Source organism: Drosophila grimshawi, unplaced genomic scaffold (genome assembly GCF_018153295.1).
Source record: "Drosophila grimshawi isolate 15287-2541.00 unplaced genomic scaffold, ASM1815329v1 contig_1006, whole genome shotgun sequence".
NCBI classification, from domain to species: domain Eukaryota; kingdom Metazoa; phylum Arthropoda; class Insecta; order Diptera; family Drosophilidae; genus Drosophila; species Drosophila grimshawi.
The window spans coordinates 2,552,315-2,570,008 of record NW_025062489.1 but is presented as its reverse complement, the minus strand read 5'-3'; the positions used below and the strand labels follow the sequence as shown (position 1 = coordinate 2,570,008).

Here is a 17,694-nt window from a genome sequence, read left to right as displayed (position 1 = left end):
CCACCACCGCCCCACAGCCACCACCTCCACGCATGTTTTGTTGACTTGACTGGGGTTACATGCATTTCATAATAACTTTATTTCTGCTACTTACAAAGACGGCTCACGTCCTCTCTAACCATATTTGGACACACTCCCATTTCGCTTTCCATTAGTTTTAAGTCTGAAATTGTTCCATGATTTTATATTAATAAAAATTACTGTTCGCAGTGCTATTCACATGAATGAGCTGTTAGCTTTGTAGCTTAATAAAATCCAAACTGTTAAACTAAAATGAAAACTAGATTTGCTCTAGAAGAGAGTTCCCAGCAATATACCTTTCAAATTTGGTGACTCTAGCATTTAAATTGTGTAAGATATATGATTTTGTCGATTTTCTCTCAGAAGTGTATCGGTTTTGGGTGGCGGAGTGGGCATGGACATCCAATATCTTATCGATCTCTTAGGGGAGTTACCACTAATGTGTTTTAAAAATTTAGTTGACTCTAGCCTTAAAATTATGGGAGATATGCGCGTTTATCGATTTACACTTTCCGAAATATCGGCTTTGGCGATTCTCAATGGCGGCTACCAGTAATATACCAACCAAATTTGACGACTCTATCTCAAAATCTGATGAAGATGGGGGCTAGTCTGACGCGAACACAGACCAGTATATGTTCCAAGTTTCAAGTCTCTATCTCGGACAGCACGACGGACATTGCACAAAGCCAATATACTATATTGTACCTTCGGTATAAAAGTATAAAAATATGTTTAATTTCCTGGTTATATATTATATGTGTACACCTTACATAATTCTTACTTACTCCAACTCTTACTCTTACATTATTATTAAACATTAGTGTTTCCAGATGTGATATGTGAAAGTATACAAACATTTTAAATAGTTTATAAAATGCATATAATTCGTTTTGAATTTAATTAAACTGCAATTTGATTTTCCAATAAGCTGCAGCGAAATACTATTTTCTGAATTTCAGAAAGGATTTTTTCTAAAACTAAGAGTTACATTTCCACTTTTTTAAAATGATTGCTCTTAAAAAACAAAATTAAAAAGAAATTTTAATTAAAATCCTTGCTTATAATAAAATTCAGTGCGCTTATGCCATGGCAAGGCTATAAAATAGTCGACAAGTCGCGAAAAAAAATGAATTTCTTGGTTTTTGGACGGCAGCAGACGGACAAACAGGCAGACAATACAAACTATAAATATGCACAGTCCCCGACAAGTCACAGTATCGGAATGATGGCTGCAGGGGTGCGGGTGTGTGGCACACACGCACACACATCGAGTGTGTGTGTGTATGTATATATAGTAGCTACAAGCTGAAGTTGAAGCTGTCTGACACAAAAATGGAATGTCGCTGTTAAAGCAATGCCAAAGCTTCTACCAGCCTCCTCTCTCTCTCTCTCCCTCTTTCTCTCTCTCTCTGTCTCTGTCTCTGTCTCTGTCTCTGTCTCTCGCTGTCTCTGTCTGTGACGCTGCAAGCAAAATGCAAAATTTATTGCAGAAAACTAGAGAACAGTGGGTGGTAATGCCGCTTGCTGCGGCTGCTGCCACCGGATGAAGCGAGGCATGCAAAATGTGTTAAGTCTATTGAGTGTATTAAAGCAAATAACTGCTGCGAATGGAATACATGCAACAACAACAGCAACAACGTTGATGGCGATACATGCAGATGCCAGCGGCAGTGGGACGTGCCACGTCGCACATACTTAAATGCCAAACCCCCAACGCACACACACACACATATATATATATAAATATATATATAAATGTATATATATATATATATATATATATATATATATGCAAATATGAATATAAATGAACAGCGAGCGATGTGCTACTGAATAAGGCGTAGGCTAAATCAAGTGTGTTTGGTTGTGTGTGTGTGTGTGCGGGTGTGGTTGGCAAAAGTTAAAAGTTAAACTTATAGGCGCAAACAGAGATCGACAAGGGTATTACAACTAAAACAAAAGTGTGAACAAGCCCAGCTGCTGTGCGGCATTAACGATGCCACCACGACAATGTGTGGCAGGCATTTCAAGCGGATACCACATATAGTAGGGTGTGCGGGTGTATAGGGAGACTAGAGACTGGATAATGGATGGTGAAGGGGTCGCGCTCAAAAGTTACAATTATGCGACCCAGTCGCTAAACCTTCGATACGCAGCTACATTTTCTTAACCCCTGTGTGACACATATACAAACACCATTTGCCACTAAATGGTATTTGTCGCACCAACGCCGTTCTGGAGGGACCTGAAGCAAAAGGTACCAACTGGCAATTCGATAAATTGCCGACGTTGATGGGGCTGCAAGAGTCAATACAATCACTCACACTTAAACGCACAATTAAAGGCACAAACTGAGCGAAAGTGTGAATTCAACGTGTGTTTGGGTGTGCTACATGTGTATTTGTGTGTATTTGTGTATGTGTGTGGGTGGGTGGAGCGCAAAAGGACAGGCAGTCATCAGACTCATCTCATCTCTCTGACGATGTGGCGCAAAAAGGGCGAACAGCCCAGAGCACACATTGATCCCATCACCAATGAGCCATGCAAAGCTGACACAGTTTCTCATTAGCGAAAGTTGTCAGATCCGATAAATTCAAATGTACCTGTTAAGTAGGCGCAATGCGTGAAAGTAGATGTGGTCCATGTAAATAACACAAGTTTGGTTCTCCTTGCAATTCACACATCACTTAACACACCCACCTGACAATGCTTACCACTTTTCCACTACTAACAAACGTTGTCAAATCTGAAAAGCCATCATTTTTTGCCTTTGTTTGGCATCTAGCCATTTTTAAAATGCACTTCATTTCGAAATTCGCTTATTAATTGCATGGCAAATATATGTAAACAAGTAAGAACGCTGTCGCCGAGTAAGCTCGACTACGATATACCCTGAACCCAGCTGTTAAATATATTCAACTTTTATTGTCAAATTTCCACTTAAAAGATGTTCTTGGAGCCGGCATAGGTTTTGAATAGAAAGCAGTAACTGAATTTACCGGCTTGCGAAAAAGGTTTGCAAATACATACATACATACATACATACATACATACATACCTACATACATACGTACATACATACATACATACATACATACATACATACATACATACATAAATACATACATACATACATACATACATATATACGTATACGTAAAGGTAGATAAAAATATAGAAAAATTAGAGAGAACGTTGTGGTCGGGCGTAACCGACTGCGAAATACTTTGATACCATAAGTAATTCCAACGCATAACAAGTAGCTAAGAACAGGATGGGTGTAGCCAAAAAGTACTGTCCAAGTTTACTTTTCAAATAGTAACCTTCCTTCCGAAGTTTGGTAAGTGTTGCTCTTAAATTTCGGGAGATATTCGATTTTGCAAATTTTATTTAAAGCGGGAGGAAGTGGGCCAAAAAAATGATTAAAGAAGGTTCCTAGTAATCTTCCTTCCAAGATTGGTAACTATAGCTCTTAAATTACGGGAGATACAAGCTTCTAGGAATTTTAGTGGTAGGAGTGGGCGTGGCAGTAAACAATTTTGGAGAACGATCTTAGTAATGTACCTTCCAAGTTTGGTAACTGTAGCTCTTAAATTACGAGAGATATAGGCTTCTATCGTTTTTGAGCGCATGAGTGGGGTGTTACAAGCAATATTGGTGACTAGCTTTCAAATTGTGTGAGATATATAGCCATATCAATTTACACTAGCAGGTGTATTGGTTGCGATCTCTTAGGGGAGCTACCAGTAACATACTTTTAAAATTTGGTGATTCTAACTTATAAATCGTGGAAGATATGCGCATTTCAGATTTCTTGAGCCAAAGCTCCTGCTGGGGGCTGGTGTGGGCGTGGTCCGAAAATTTATATGCCGATCATTGGAGGAGGTTACCAGCAGCACTCTATCTTTAAAATTGTGATAGACATGTGGGTTTATCGACTTACACTTTTCGATATATCAGCTTTGACGATTAAAGGCGTAGGTGTGGGCGTGACGATTAAAGGCGTAGGTGTGGGCGTGGCCATGAAAATGTATTTTCAGTTCTCTAACTCAAAAACTGAGGACGATATAGCCATTTAAAACATTTCCTACCACCCAAATTTGGTGACTGTAGCTTAAACTTGAGGGAGATATGTGGCTTTATAGATATGTGGCACTTTGTCTGACGCGAACACAGACCAGTATGTGTTCCATGGTTCAAGTCTCTATCTATAAGGGTGCGTTCATACAGACGGACAGACAGCACGACGGACATTGCACAAATGATCATCAAATCAAAGTATAAATAGAAGGAAACAGACTGCGTTATTTTTGGAATATAAATATTTTTCACAATCCAAAAAGCATAATAATTAAATGCAATAAGCTGAATTAAACTGAGTTGAGCAAATGTTCCAAAAAATACAAAAAAACTTAAGCCGAATTAGACTTTGAAATCTTATCACATCAAATTGATTGCCTCTTAGGTGACCCCAACTTTTGCTAACTATGCACAGACAACTGGTGTATGTGTTTGTGATGAACTAAACTGGCTTAAACCGGCACATTCATATACATACATATATGTTAGTATCGTTGTGTGCTTTAAATGGTATTTAGGCAAAGTTTACAGGCTTATCAAGTTTATTGAATTTGCTGCGTTTGTTTTATTTGGCATAACAAGTATGTATCATTTATGGATGTTAGCAGTAATTATATACAGTATTGCGCAAGATGGAACAGTATAAAAGTGCAACAATAATATTAAAATTAATTTGCATTTCATTAAATGTATGCTGCAAATTGTCGCACGAGCAGCAGGATATAAGCAGCTTTGACATATGACGGCAAATGGATGTTATACGTACACACAAATAGAAATAGAAATACATATACAAATACAAGCACATACACAAGTACACAAATATAACTACTAAGTTCGAGGATGCCACATGAGCCCCAGCCACACAAAATAGAAGCATATCAGGCCCAGAGCAGTAACATGAATAACACAGCAAAAACTCTGAGCGCGTGGGGAGTGAAAAAAATGGGTGTGTTGCTGGAATTGGGAGTTAAGGTGGTGGCGGGTGGTGGCTGGTGTCTGGTGGCGGCGGGTGGTTTCGTGGAGCCGCCAGGGCGATTACAAAAACATCAACACTTAATATGTTTATTAAATTTGTTGCTACATCATTAGGCACTAGCAGCCTTATAATGCGGCACAAACACTTTGGTAATCGCAAACACACACAATTGTATGGGAGGAAGTGTGTGTGTATGTGTGTGTGTGTGTGTATGTGTGTGTGTGTGTGTGTGTGTGTGCTGTTTCTGTGTGTGCTGTTGCGTTAATACCCTACGCCTCATAAAACGTCTACTGAGGTAATTCAAACTTTGCGCAAATGCATGTTACACTTGCCAGCAGCAAAAGGTGCCATAAACGATATAAGTACATATAGTAAACATACATTAACACATACATGTAGCATACAGCATATGTACATATGTATATATAATATAACACACTTAAATGCATAAGCACATACTTTGCATAGCACTGAATACCTTAATCGGCTTCAGCTCCATTATAAACACTGAGAAATTGAATAACAGCCTTGAAAATAGCAACAATAGCAACAAAATGATAAAAGGCAGACAGACAATTACCATTATTAGTTATTATAAATAAGAAATGTAGAAGTTGAATTTGATTTTCATCGCTAATAATTTATTCATTATTCTTTTCACTATTTGTTACCTTATTTATATATATAACAATTTCAAAGCTAACAATGCTTACGATTACACTACAAAGCTTCTAATTTATTGGATTGATATTCAGAATCAATACTTTTATAACATAAGAATCGATTTGCCAGACTAAATCTTTGAGCTGCCCGCCTCGAATATAGGGCAACCAAAAGTCAGCCAAACTGAATTGGCTGTTTTGGTAAGCAAAGGCAATGCCCTGCAAAAAGTGCTCGAACACACAATTGCACATTACCACTCGGTGTATGTATGTATGTATGTGTGTGTGTGTGTGTGTGTTTGTGTGTGGGTGTGTGGGAGTGTGAGTGTGTATTCGTGCTTTAGGCCACTTTGCTGGGGCTTGAGGATTGTTGTTTAGATGCAGTTACATTTTAGAGCAATGCAGCTGCACTCGTTCGACCGTTCAAATATACTCATATGAGTATATGCAAGTATGAGTGTGTGTTCAAATATACTCATGCGTGTGTTCGCAAACATGAGTACGAGCAAAACTCTCAGTTTGAGTAGGGCGGGACTTGTGCTTTAAAAATTTGCATTGCCTACTTCTGCTTGTTGAGGTGCGTTGGAGGAAAAATGTGTGTGTGTTTGTGTGTGTTTGTGTGTGGGCTTATTCACGTTACGGTAACAAGGGCGTAAAGTTTGCAGCGACTATAAAGATGCAGCAACAAAAACTGTTTATTGTTTCCTGCAGAAAAGTTATGCGCTTTATTAAAAACAATATAAGTAAGAATGCTGTAATCGAGTGAGCTCACTACGATATAGTTAAATATTTTATAGTGTTATTGCCAAATATTCCCTCAAATTTTTGCACACTCAAATGTAAGCAGGACTGCAAACTAGAGATTACAAAAAAATAAAGGCATCGCATATTATTATTCAAAAGCCCGAACTGAAATCACCGACAAACGCGTGCATATACATACATACATACTTACACACATATGTACATACATACATACACGCACACACAAAAACATAATTATATACGCAACGATTATCTTGCCATCCCTTTCTCACACATGCGCTTCATTTGAGAATACATTTTCGATAATACCTACTCTATTTCGGTTTGTAGGCAATCACTTTCTAACACCACCAATTTTATATATATATATATATATATATATATATATATATATATATATATATATATATATATATATTTATTTTCATACATTTTTGTTTTCACTGGAAGCATTCAGAATCTTCTGAATTTTGCTGATCAAGCAGAAGCAGCCGAGCATGATCAGCAGTGCCTGGTCATAATCTGTAGTACAGTGCTGGTGACGAACACCGGTGGCCCCCAATTGGCCAACCGTTGCCACAATGCTATCAATAAAGAAGAGCACTGCTGTCGTTGCCAAATTGAATGTAAATTTATAGTAAAAAGTGTTGCATAAAACGTGTTGCATCATTCACGTTGAGCTCACTGTAATTCGCAACTGGTTCTTGCTTCGAGAATATGTTATGACTCTTGTTGACCTGCGTCATTAGGTCTTTCGAAGTACCGTTAGACCTTAAATTCACAATCCACGAAATACTGATAAATGGTCCAATTTGCATGCAGTCGAAAATAATTTGTTTGCACAGTGACCTTGCGGCCAGTAACACCCGTTTTTGTCTCCATTGGTTTGGGACGTGAATGGACCACATCGGTGCTGGAAGCGATTTTTGACGCCTGAGCAGATTGGCCCCCAACGGATTTCGTCTATTACCTCGTCCACGTCCACGAGAATGTTCCGAGTTTGCTGGTCAAATAAGTCATAACTCTCTTGGTGACAAGGGAACTATTTTTTAAGCATGATGTTTCAATAAATTGAAATTATAAATTGAAAGAAGAAACAAGTGTTTTATTGTCATCAGGATTTGTACTTCTACTTTCTAGGCCAAGCCAATCTAATTTTGAGAAAAATGTTTTCTCATCGTTAGAAATGATTTCCAGAACCAAGAAGTATGTTCTAATTATGAGGCGATTTCTTTTTTGCTGAGTGGAGATTCAACTTGTAACTTGTAACTTACATTCAGGTGGTCCTGGGTGCGCGCCTTCATATCTTCCTGACCGCCGTACAGGCGATCGTATATCACGTTATCCGCACCCTTGCAGTAGAGCACCACGGATTCGGAGCGTCGCAGGATGACGGAAATGCGTTTGCGCACATTGTTGAAATGGGTATTTCCCATCAGCTCTTCATGAAATCCAGTTGATCAAAAATATATCACATATTTCAATTGGATTTATTATTATTATTACTAGGAGGGAAAAACTGCACCGCGACCTATTAGATCTAATGTGCCCCCTTCTGAGCTTATAGCTCTTCCATCAGCCCCAACTCCCGCACGAATACGAGGATCTTTGTTGGGTTGAGGTCTTCTATGTCTTTGCACTTCAAAACATGCGCCCCTAGAAGGCTGCTTCTTCTTCTAGCTAAGGCGACACACTCTGCCAGGATGTGTATCGTGGATTCCTCCTCTCTTTCACAAAACCTGCACAGGTCGCTACTATATATACCCAGTTTTGCCAGGTGACTCCTTAGTCTACAGTGTCCTGTCAATAGACCGGTGAGTATCCTAAGGCTGTTCTTTCCCATGGTTATAATTTGTTTAAATCGTACAAGATTATAACCACCTAGGAAACATCTGGCTTGTCGGAGTCCCACTGCCTCCGACCACCTCTGATGCCGTCTTTGCCTTTCCTCGTTTCTAAGTTCCAGTCGTATCGTATAGTGTGTCTCCCTATGCCACAATACGGTTCTGGTCCTGTTAGGGGCCTTCCTGCCCCCATTCTTGCTTGCTTGTCAGCCGCCTCGTTTCCCGCTATGTCCCTGTGGCCCGGGACCCATCGTAGGGTGAGCCTGTTATGAGTCCCGAGTAGGTCTAGCTTTGAACGAACTTCATGGACTACCTTCGATGTTATCTTGGCCTGTGCCCTGATTCGTGAGTGATCCGTCGGTGTACCATTTTATGGTGTGCGGTTTCATGGGATGGACCTCATCCAGAGTTGTCCATTCCCTTTTATTGCTCATACAAACTGTGAAATTTCGCTCGAATATGTATTCGGAGATGATTCCTTCTGCATATTACATACTTGTGCACAAAACTATTACACTCTCTTTGCCCATTTTCTATGGGTTCAAGGTATAAAAGAAGTAAAGCGATTCTCGTGTAAATTGTAGTGCTTATATGTATATTCTTTACTATGATAATACTTCATCAATTTCACGGAAAATACCTGTTGACGTATTCGACTTTTCAAATGCCTTTCTTGCAGGCAGCCCAAACGAGTCAACACACTTAATGGGGTCGCAACCACGGACAATAAAGTCGATCGAAAGAAACCACCAAGTTGAGAGTAACACTGCCACCGACACCGCCATCGCCATTGCCAACTGGACAGCATTTATCACGCCCGCAAGCTATTACGACCGCGAAGAGGCTGTAACAATCTCGCGACCACCGCGGAGCGGACGATACGAGCGGCAAGCGGAGGAGGATCAGGTGGATCGTTGCAGGCTATTCGTGGATGGGGATCCCACCAAGAATGAGCTCTATAGCCCCGAGTATCCCAATTTGTATCCCAAGAACATAAACTGCACTCGAGTGATAACAGGTAAATTAAATGCTTCACCATGAATAAATGCAAAGCCAAAATATAACTGAATCAAAATAAAATTAAATTCTCTACACAGTATATATAGTATATATTCTTGATACCTGCACAACAAACGAGTCGATCAACACATGCCAGTCTGAGTGAAATGAGTGAAATTTTAGGGAAAACTAGAATCTCTTTTGTACTTGACTTTAACAGCAAGTTACAGGGTATATCCCAGTCGGTCACTCTCGCATTAAACCTACTTATACTTGCCTAATTTTGTGATTACACGGTAAATTTATATTATTGTTTTACATAAAAGATAATCAGCGGTGACACTGAAAACTCCTCCAACCAAATTCCAATCCAATAAAATTTACATTCAACCGACAAAACTGTCGAATGCAGTTTAAATTAATGCAATGGAAACTAATATCCGCAGAACACTTTTCACAAATTTGTTTTAAATGCAATTTATGTTGATATTTATTGATCTTTTTAATACGAACTTTTTTTGTGTATGTATGTGTGTGTGTGTGTGTGTGTGTGTGTGTGAGTGTATTATCAGTCAGCAAGTAAAGAGAGTCTGTGGCAGCAATTGCATTGTCATTATACTGAAAAGAAACAAATACCAAGTCGAAAAATGCCGCAACATGAGTTGGTGCTGCAGGCAATTGCATTGCTGGCATTGTGATTGCCTTACGCAAGCCAACTTCCTGAGCATTGGACAACTCTGGTCGTGGTGGTAGTGTGGTGTGTATGTGATGAGTGTGATGAGTGGGTAGTTATGTTGGTTGGGTTGGGTTGGGTGGTTGATGTCAGTGTAATCCGGTCTCCTTAAAGGTTATATTGCAAGCACTTTGCTGCTGGCGCTGCTTGCTGCAAATAATTGCAAGTCTTAACCAAGATGCGGCACGCGGAAAGCATTGTGTTGACATTTCAGCCAGTCAAACAGTCAACCACTCACTGCCTCAGTCAGTCAGTCAGTCAATTTGGGGCCAAGACCAGGTCCAGGAAATGGAATCACTAAGGCAACAGCAGAATCATGTGATTTATTAAAAGCGTTAGCGTGTTACCCTGATGGAATCCAAATGTGATTTGGATTGGTATATGTACTGAGATTAGGTTTAAGGTTCAGATTGGGATTGGGATTGGGTTTGTGGCAGCAATTGGTGTTGTGTGTATGAGTTTTGACTTTGGCTTTTCATATTGCGCAGCAGTCATGATATTTGTGCTGGATGCGCTTCACTGGCTTTTGGCTCGATGCTTATCTCAAATCATTTGTCAGTTGAAACAAAATACGAACAGCCTGGCTGCAAGTCGAGCACAACCAGATAAAACCCTAAGCGTATGAAAAGATTGACTTTCTATAAGCACGCATCAGCGGATACCATCGTCAGTATCTGCATCTCTTTCGAGTTTGTATAGTGTGTGTGTGTGTGTGCGTGTGTGTTTATGTATGTCCTGTATTAACTTTACATATGTGCGTTTGCTTAGACAGACAGCTAAATAGATAGATAGCTGGGCTGGCTGCCATGGGGAGTGGCAGACTTATTTGCATAACAATATGTGTGGTCGGTCGATAGAGCGTGGGGTTTGTGTATATGCCTTATATGGGGTTTGAAATGGGTGCAGCGCGAAGAGAATGGAGTGTTGCCTGTTGATTGTTACCCGCGCTCAAAACTTTAAGCGGCTGCATTAGTACTAACCGTATATATGCATATGTCATTCATCTCTGTCTGCTCATGTTTGTTTGAGAGTGGTAAGGGCAGGGAGTGGGAGAGAGAGGACGGGTAATCGCTGAAGACACATAACTCCACCTCAATTCAATTAAATTTCTGATTATTCAATTTCTGATAATCCATTTAGCTTAATTCCCAACTAGTACATATGTAAAAAGCCTGCCCCTAACTTATATTGTCAATTTAATTGCAAAGGGTAAGAGCCAAGAGAACTTGCACTCTGTGAAGAGAATTGGGTGGAACTGGAACAAAATATGTTGACCATAAAACAAGCAGACTATTTCATTGACTACCACCTTGTTTTATTTAAAGTATCCGAGATTATAGTTTTAGGCAAGTAACATTTATACGGAAATAACAGTTGCCATCAGAGTCTCAAAGATTTCCGCCTGTTACAAACAAATCTAAATGCAAAACTAGCTGATTTTTATGCTGTGATATCGAAGGTTTCATTCACATTTCTCCCATAATCTTAAACCTACAGTCACCAAATTTGGCTGGAAACAGCCTGTTCTGTGGCACCTGTTATTATATGGTATTACTTATTGGTATCAGAGTATTTCGCAGTTGGTTACGCCGGACTGCAACGTTCCTTCTTGTTATTATACTAATTTTAATTAACAAAAAAAGAGCATTGTCGGTATTTTAAATACTTATTGTCTTTAAAAACAATAGCAGTTAATTTTTGCGCAAATTTGAGTACGAAATACACCAATTTCCGCAAATTCCGGAACCGCAATCAAAATTGGAAATTGGCAACAAGACTGCATGCAACCGAATGGCTATTAAGTACACATCAACGGAAATAATTAGATTCAGTAATCACAAAGATTTCCCATCAATTTGCATTGCCAGCGTTGCGGTTACTTTTTCTATAGTCTGCAATTTGTGCAGGAAATGCCATTCAAAACCACAGCATTTGCTGCTCTACGCTCTCTGTATTTTACTTGGATAAAAGATCCGCCTACTTTCTTGCTTGTGCTTTTGTGCTTTTGTTATGGCCAATCAAAGTGAACATTCGCACTCAACGCCAGGACAAACACATGGCATTTGTTTGGACAAAGTACGTCTGTGATTTACTCATTCATTCGAGCTCCATTATGGTATGAGTAGCATGCCGAAGGCATTGCGGTCCGACCGCAGCCTATTCTGCTTGAGATAAGTTAAGTTGCGTGGCCAAGGGAAAAAGTAAGGGCAAGGGATTTCAAGTGGTTCCTTTTGAATTTGTCGATAGTTTTTGGCATCTGTTCAATTTTGGCGACAAGCGAAACTCGGAATACTTCCGAAAGTATATTTCTAAAATGGAAGATAATATCTTTCTAAAACCAGAATTGTCTATGTCTATTTCTAATTTCCAGTGTGTGGATTTTTGTAACTGCAACTGCTAGTCGATATAGCAAATTTAAAAAACTAGAAAACTTAATTAATTGCGCTACAATATATAAAAATAAAACTTTTAAGCTTGACACTTTCAGTTAATATTATCAATGCTCAAAATTATGTTGGACATTTCTTTTTTTTTTTGGTAATAAATATTTATTTTGTTGAGCTGATAACCAAATTAGTTTAATTATCTTTGGGCTCGAATTAATCTGATTGGCATGGAGTCCATTTAAATAAATAATAAGCAAATAAATAAACGTGCTGAGCACTTTCTTTCATCACTCGTCATTCATCGTTAGATTAACAACTTATTCATGAGAACTGGTTATTTGCTTCTAATTACAGCGCCGAAGGGTCAAATCATACGACTGGACTTTCGCAACTCGTTTAATATTGAGGCCAAGGAGGAGTGTAAATTTGATTTTCTTGAAGTAAGTAAGTGTTGCACTATGCCAACAGCAACAACAGTGCAAATCTAGTGGCATTAAAAATACTACTTTGTTGCGGGCAAATGCGAAAGGAACAAAAACAACAACAACAGTAGCAAAAGCCAACTGGCAAAAACTTTTCAAGTTGTTTCTCCTTTCAGCTTACCAGTGTCCAGTAAGGAAACCCTTGGGACTTCTTGCCCCCTGGCAAGTTTTAATTGAAAGCTGACATTATACAGCTCCCTTCTGCCGGTGCTGAACACACGTCGTATGCGCAACGTAATTCAACAGGCAATAGCCAACAAGAAATAAGTTGCAAGAAGTGCCTTCAAAGCTTACACAAGCTGAACCATTCAACTATCCTATACATTTTATCGACACATACAAAAAAGAATATTTGCATATATATATTTATGTACCTATATATATATAGAGAGAGAGAGAGAGAGAAAAGGAGCTAAAGCTCAGCACATTTTCTGCTTCACACTAATTAGAAAATAATTTTAATTAGAGTACGGGTAGTTATGGAAGTTATCTCTTTTATTTTTCATTTAAAAGAGAATGAGTCTAATTACTTGTTGGCCTGTGAACAAACTTAAATTTTTGCAACAGCAAATGGTCAAAATGCTATTCACAACTATGGCCATATCTTTTCTAATTTAACTAAAATATTGGCTAGCAATATGGAACTTTGTAGAGACATTTTGTAGCTAGCAGAACTCACAGCTGTTTTGGGTTAATGGACGGAATCCAGAGACACATAAATTGTTGCTGTCGCTGAATTGTAACCAGCTCAAAGCAACCTTTTTAAATTGCGTGATTTTATTTATTGCTTCCCTGTTTTTTTTTTTTCGCTGATTTTGCTAGATACGCGACGGCCAATATGGTTTCTCGACACTGATTGGTAAATTCTGTGGCACAGATTTCCCACCGGAAATCACCTCGAAGGAACGGTATCTCTGGTTGCATTTCCATTCAGACGACACAATCGAATACACTGGCTTCAGTGCTGTGTACGAGTATCTGGATCGAAATCGGGAAGCGCCCAGCACGGACCTCAACTGCACCATCGAGAAGGATGGCTACGAGGGTTTCATTAACTCCACAGATGTCCCGGCTGACATTAGGGAGCAAGTGATACGTGATAAGATTGCCCTCGACTGCATTTGGCGCATTCAGGTGAAGGATAACTGGAAGGTGAGTGTGCTTCGAACCGGACCCATTTTAACAAACGCAAAATCATTTTTTATTTTCCCACTCTCTCTCTCTCTCCCTCTCTTTCTCTCTTTCTGTCTGCTTGCAGATATTTTTAAAATTTTTGGACTTTCATTTGAGCAAACCGAATGACTGCGAGACGAACTTTCTGGATATATTCCCAGAGCAAACAGTGATGCCATTAAGGTAAGACTTTGAGATGTAGCAACATACATATGTACATATGTATGTTGTGCCACAAAACAAATTTCCGCTCCACGAATGCGTCACAATGTGAAGTCAGCCAAAAAGCTTTAGAACGCTAAAAAGATCAAAGCGTCTTAAGCAAAATTTCAATTTATTAGAGGCCAAAGTAAACTGTATGACAGCGGAAGTTGCGGCGGCAGCCTTTTGACTCGCCCATCTCGAACTGTTTCGGGGCGCGAAGCCAACTCCTCCCATCAGTCCACCCACAACTCGTCCCCTTTCCATCTGTCATTTGCCATGTGCTATTCAAGCACATCCTTCTTTCAACACGCCAACAAATTCCTACTTGTTGCTGCCCGACCATGTCCCATGCCATCCACCTTCCACTCCCAACATCCTAGAATGCTCCTTTTACTCTCGGTTTCAGCCTTTTGGCTTTTGTGCACATTGATGGGAATAACGACATCGACTCCAAGGCTGATGTCGGCAACGGCATCGGCAATGACAGCACCACTCAAAGTGATTGACTGTCCGTCTAGTTGGGGATGCATGTCTAGTCAGTCAGGTCAATTGATTTACTGCTAGTTATACACTTCTGTTACAACATATGTGGGCAAAGTCATGTGTATAGAATTTAATACAGATATTTATACAGCGAGTATGCAGCAGATAATATTGTGTAATTCTAACATCGATTAAGATCAGACATAAAATAATTGCAATTTAAATATGTTTCTGTCTTAAATTTGACATTAACTAACTTTTACTTGAATTCATAGAAAGTTCCAATCATTATTTTGTATTCAGAAAATATTAAATACGAATTTTCTCCTTGCAAGAGTATTTTATGTTCGGCATTGCATATTTAAATAGTTTTCCCACTTTTCACCGCCAGTGGCTTGTGCAATTGTCATGTTTTCAGTTTCAGTTTCAGTTTCTATTTCGATTCACTTTTCGACACAATTTAGCAAACGTGTTGCTCCAGAAACGTTTCCATTCATTTACTCGTGCCAATAAAATGCATTTGAACAGCTTAACTTAACTTGACACTGGCTTTTTATTAAGTAATTTGTGTGAGGGTGCTGAATGTACAGATCTCCGATGCAGATACTAAAATTTGTAACCCCTAACTTTACTCAGAACAGACAAGAAATCAAACAAACATTTTTTATCAGAATTCCCGAGTGTTTTCAGCGAAACTTTCTGATTAGGTTAACCATACTTTGGAGGCCAATAAAGTGTACAAAATATCAAATATATTTGTAGACATCATATTTTTATTAAAGTTTTCTCTTTGGCTTGTTGGCTGTTTGGCAGAGCTAACCCAAAGATCCAAGTCAAACGAAAACCATTTCTATACTCCATACTCATAAAATGTATACGTTGCTTGATTTCTTTTCGGTATTTTTATCTGTTGTTTCTCACTCTGTGCCATTTGTTTGTTTTCATTTTCAGAGTAAAAAACTTTTGCGGCTCGGCCGGCGAGAGCATCACGGCTGAGTCAAACATTCTGCACATGCGATTTTATGCGGAACAAAGTGCGATTAATTCGACATTCGCCATTCTATATACGGCGTTCCGGGACCGTGGATCGGCAGGTAAGTTTACACTACCAGAAATTTGCCGTGTGTTGCATCAGCAGCCAAAAAGAGCACCTGAAAATGGACTGATGCAAGAGCCTGAGAAATCCTGTGCTAAGCTTGGGTTTTCCCAACCCGAAAAAGCACCACAGAATTCGGGCCCGGTAGTCGGCTTTTTGAATGGATTTTTTTGAGCGGCTTGCTTGCAGCCTCTAATTTTTCTTTTTTTGGTGTTGGTTTTTCTTTCCTTTTTGGTTCTGTTTTTGTATTTGTTTTTGGTGTGCCGGCCATTCGACCAACTACTTGCGTATCTGGATGCCTATCCACCGTCTAAATGATTGTCTGCCGCCCAGTTTTGTGTGATTACCGCCTGTTGCCAAGGGCTAAGCATGCCTTTGTCATTCAACGATTGTCCTTTGTTACGACCATTGTTAACTTTGGCTCCAGTGTACTCCGGCGTTTTACAGTTAACAACTCCCAGCCTAGCCAAGACTACCATTTGCTAGGTACAAACCAACAAAACAGGGACTAACTGCGGCATTGAGACTACGTCTCCAACTGAAACTGACTGACTGGGACTGAGTCTGGGTCTGGGGCTGGGGCTGGGGCTGTAGTTTTAGACGAGGCACTGCAATTATTGTTGCTGGAGGACGATTTACGTTGGAGATTACGTTTATTTGTTTTGTGTCTGCTGCTACTGATTGCCATTTCGATACCCTGTAACCATAAACCGGCTAAGCAATGATGGGACCCGTTTGTATCGTTGTCTTGCCATTCATCGCGAAGGAGTTGTGTAGAACACAAGCAGGAACTGTTATCCTTGGCATGCCAAAGATGATATTTCCTTGTAAGCCGAAGATAATCAGCTGACATCTAAACATTAGCCTGGGGCCCGAAATATTCAGTCGTGCTCCAATTTACACAAAACTTTTCAATTTCCGTTCTTGGCTGTTCTTAATCGCCCACCATTTCGACTGCGATGTGAGTTGCAACTCAATTCATTACTACAACTGCTGTTTTAATTGTTGTATCAATAGCGTCCATTCTCGAAATGGAAGGCATTCCCGTTTTCTCTAATTGGAGCATGTCTGATTATCATACTTTTGTACAGCTTAAGAACTCTATGGGTATTTCGATCCCACAGCTTAAGTCGTTCGACAAATTGTTTCCATGACAGCAATATGATCCAATCTGGATGGACGTAGCATCTTTTTCAAAGCATTACTTATTTCATACATATTTTAAAAAGTGAAGTAATATAAAAAAATATACCATAAAATATAAAAAAATAAAAAAATATACCCTCTCAGAATTCGAAATAATCAACCAATGCAAATATTTTTGCATAGGGTATCTCAGAGTGTCAGCTCGTCGAAGGAGTTCATACTTGTTTGATGTGTGGTTGTATGCTTTTGGTCTTAAACTCTTACATTTTTGTTCGTTCTTTTTGTTCAGTTTTGTTATTGTTGTTTTGTTTGGCAAATTAAACTGAGTTTTAACTGCGCCTCTTTGTCTGCCACATACCCAAATAGCCTGCACCGATGATGAGTACGATTGCGAGGACGCGACCTGCATATCAAGAGACTTAAAGTGCAATGAGCGAGACAACTGTAAATTTCGCTGGGACGAAGAGAAGTGCTCGGTAAGTTAGAAACCAACAACAACCAATTTAGCCACCCACACACACACACACACACACATACACCCGTTCACCCATTCACCCATTCACCCAGATGAGCCATACACAAAAAATCATGAGCATCTCTCTGGCATTACGTTGGCCAAACTTCGTGCATGCATCTA

The 17,694-nt window shown here is 39.5% G+C and overlaps 1 protein-coding gene across 1 annotated transcript in view; it reads left to right on the top strand.

Annotated features, from left to right (window-relative positions):
* LOC6564716 overlaps nt 1–17,694 on the top strand; it is an 89,837-nt gene that overhangs the window by 45,474 nt on the left and 26,669 nt on the right. Inside the window, exons 4-9 of the mRNA XM_001991076.3 lie at nt 9,034–9,372; nt 12,828–12,913; nt 13,778–14,107; nt 14,214–14,311; nt 15,767–15,909; nt 17,424–17,533. Coding sequence (XP_001991112.2) covers nt 9,034–9,372; nt 12,828–12,913; nt 13,778–14,107; nt 14,214–14,311; nt 15,767–15,909; nt 17,424–17,533 — 1,106 coding nt within the window. The remainder of the gene's footprint in view (nt 1–9,033; nt 9,373–12,827; nt 12,914–13,777; nt 14,108–14,213; nt 14,312–15,766; nt 15,910–17,423; nt 17,534–17,694) is intronic.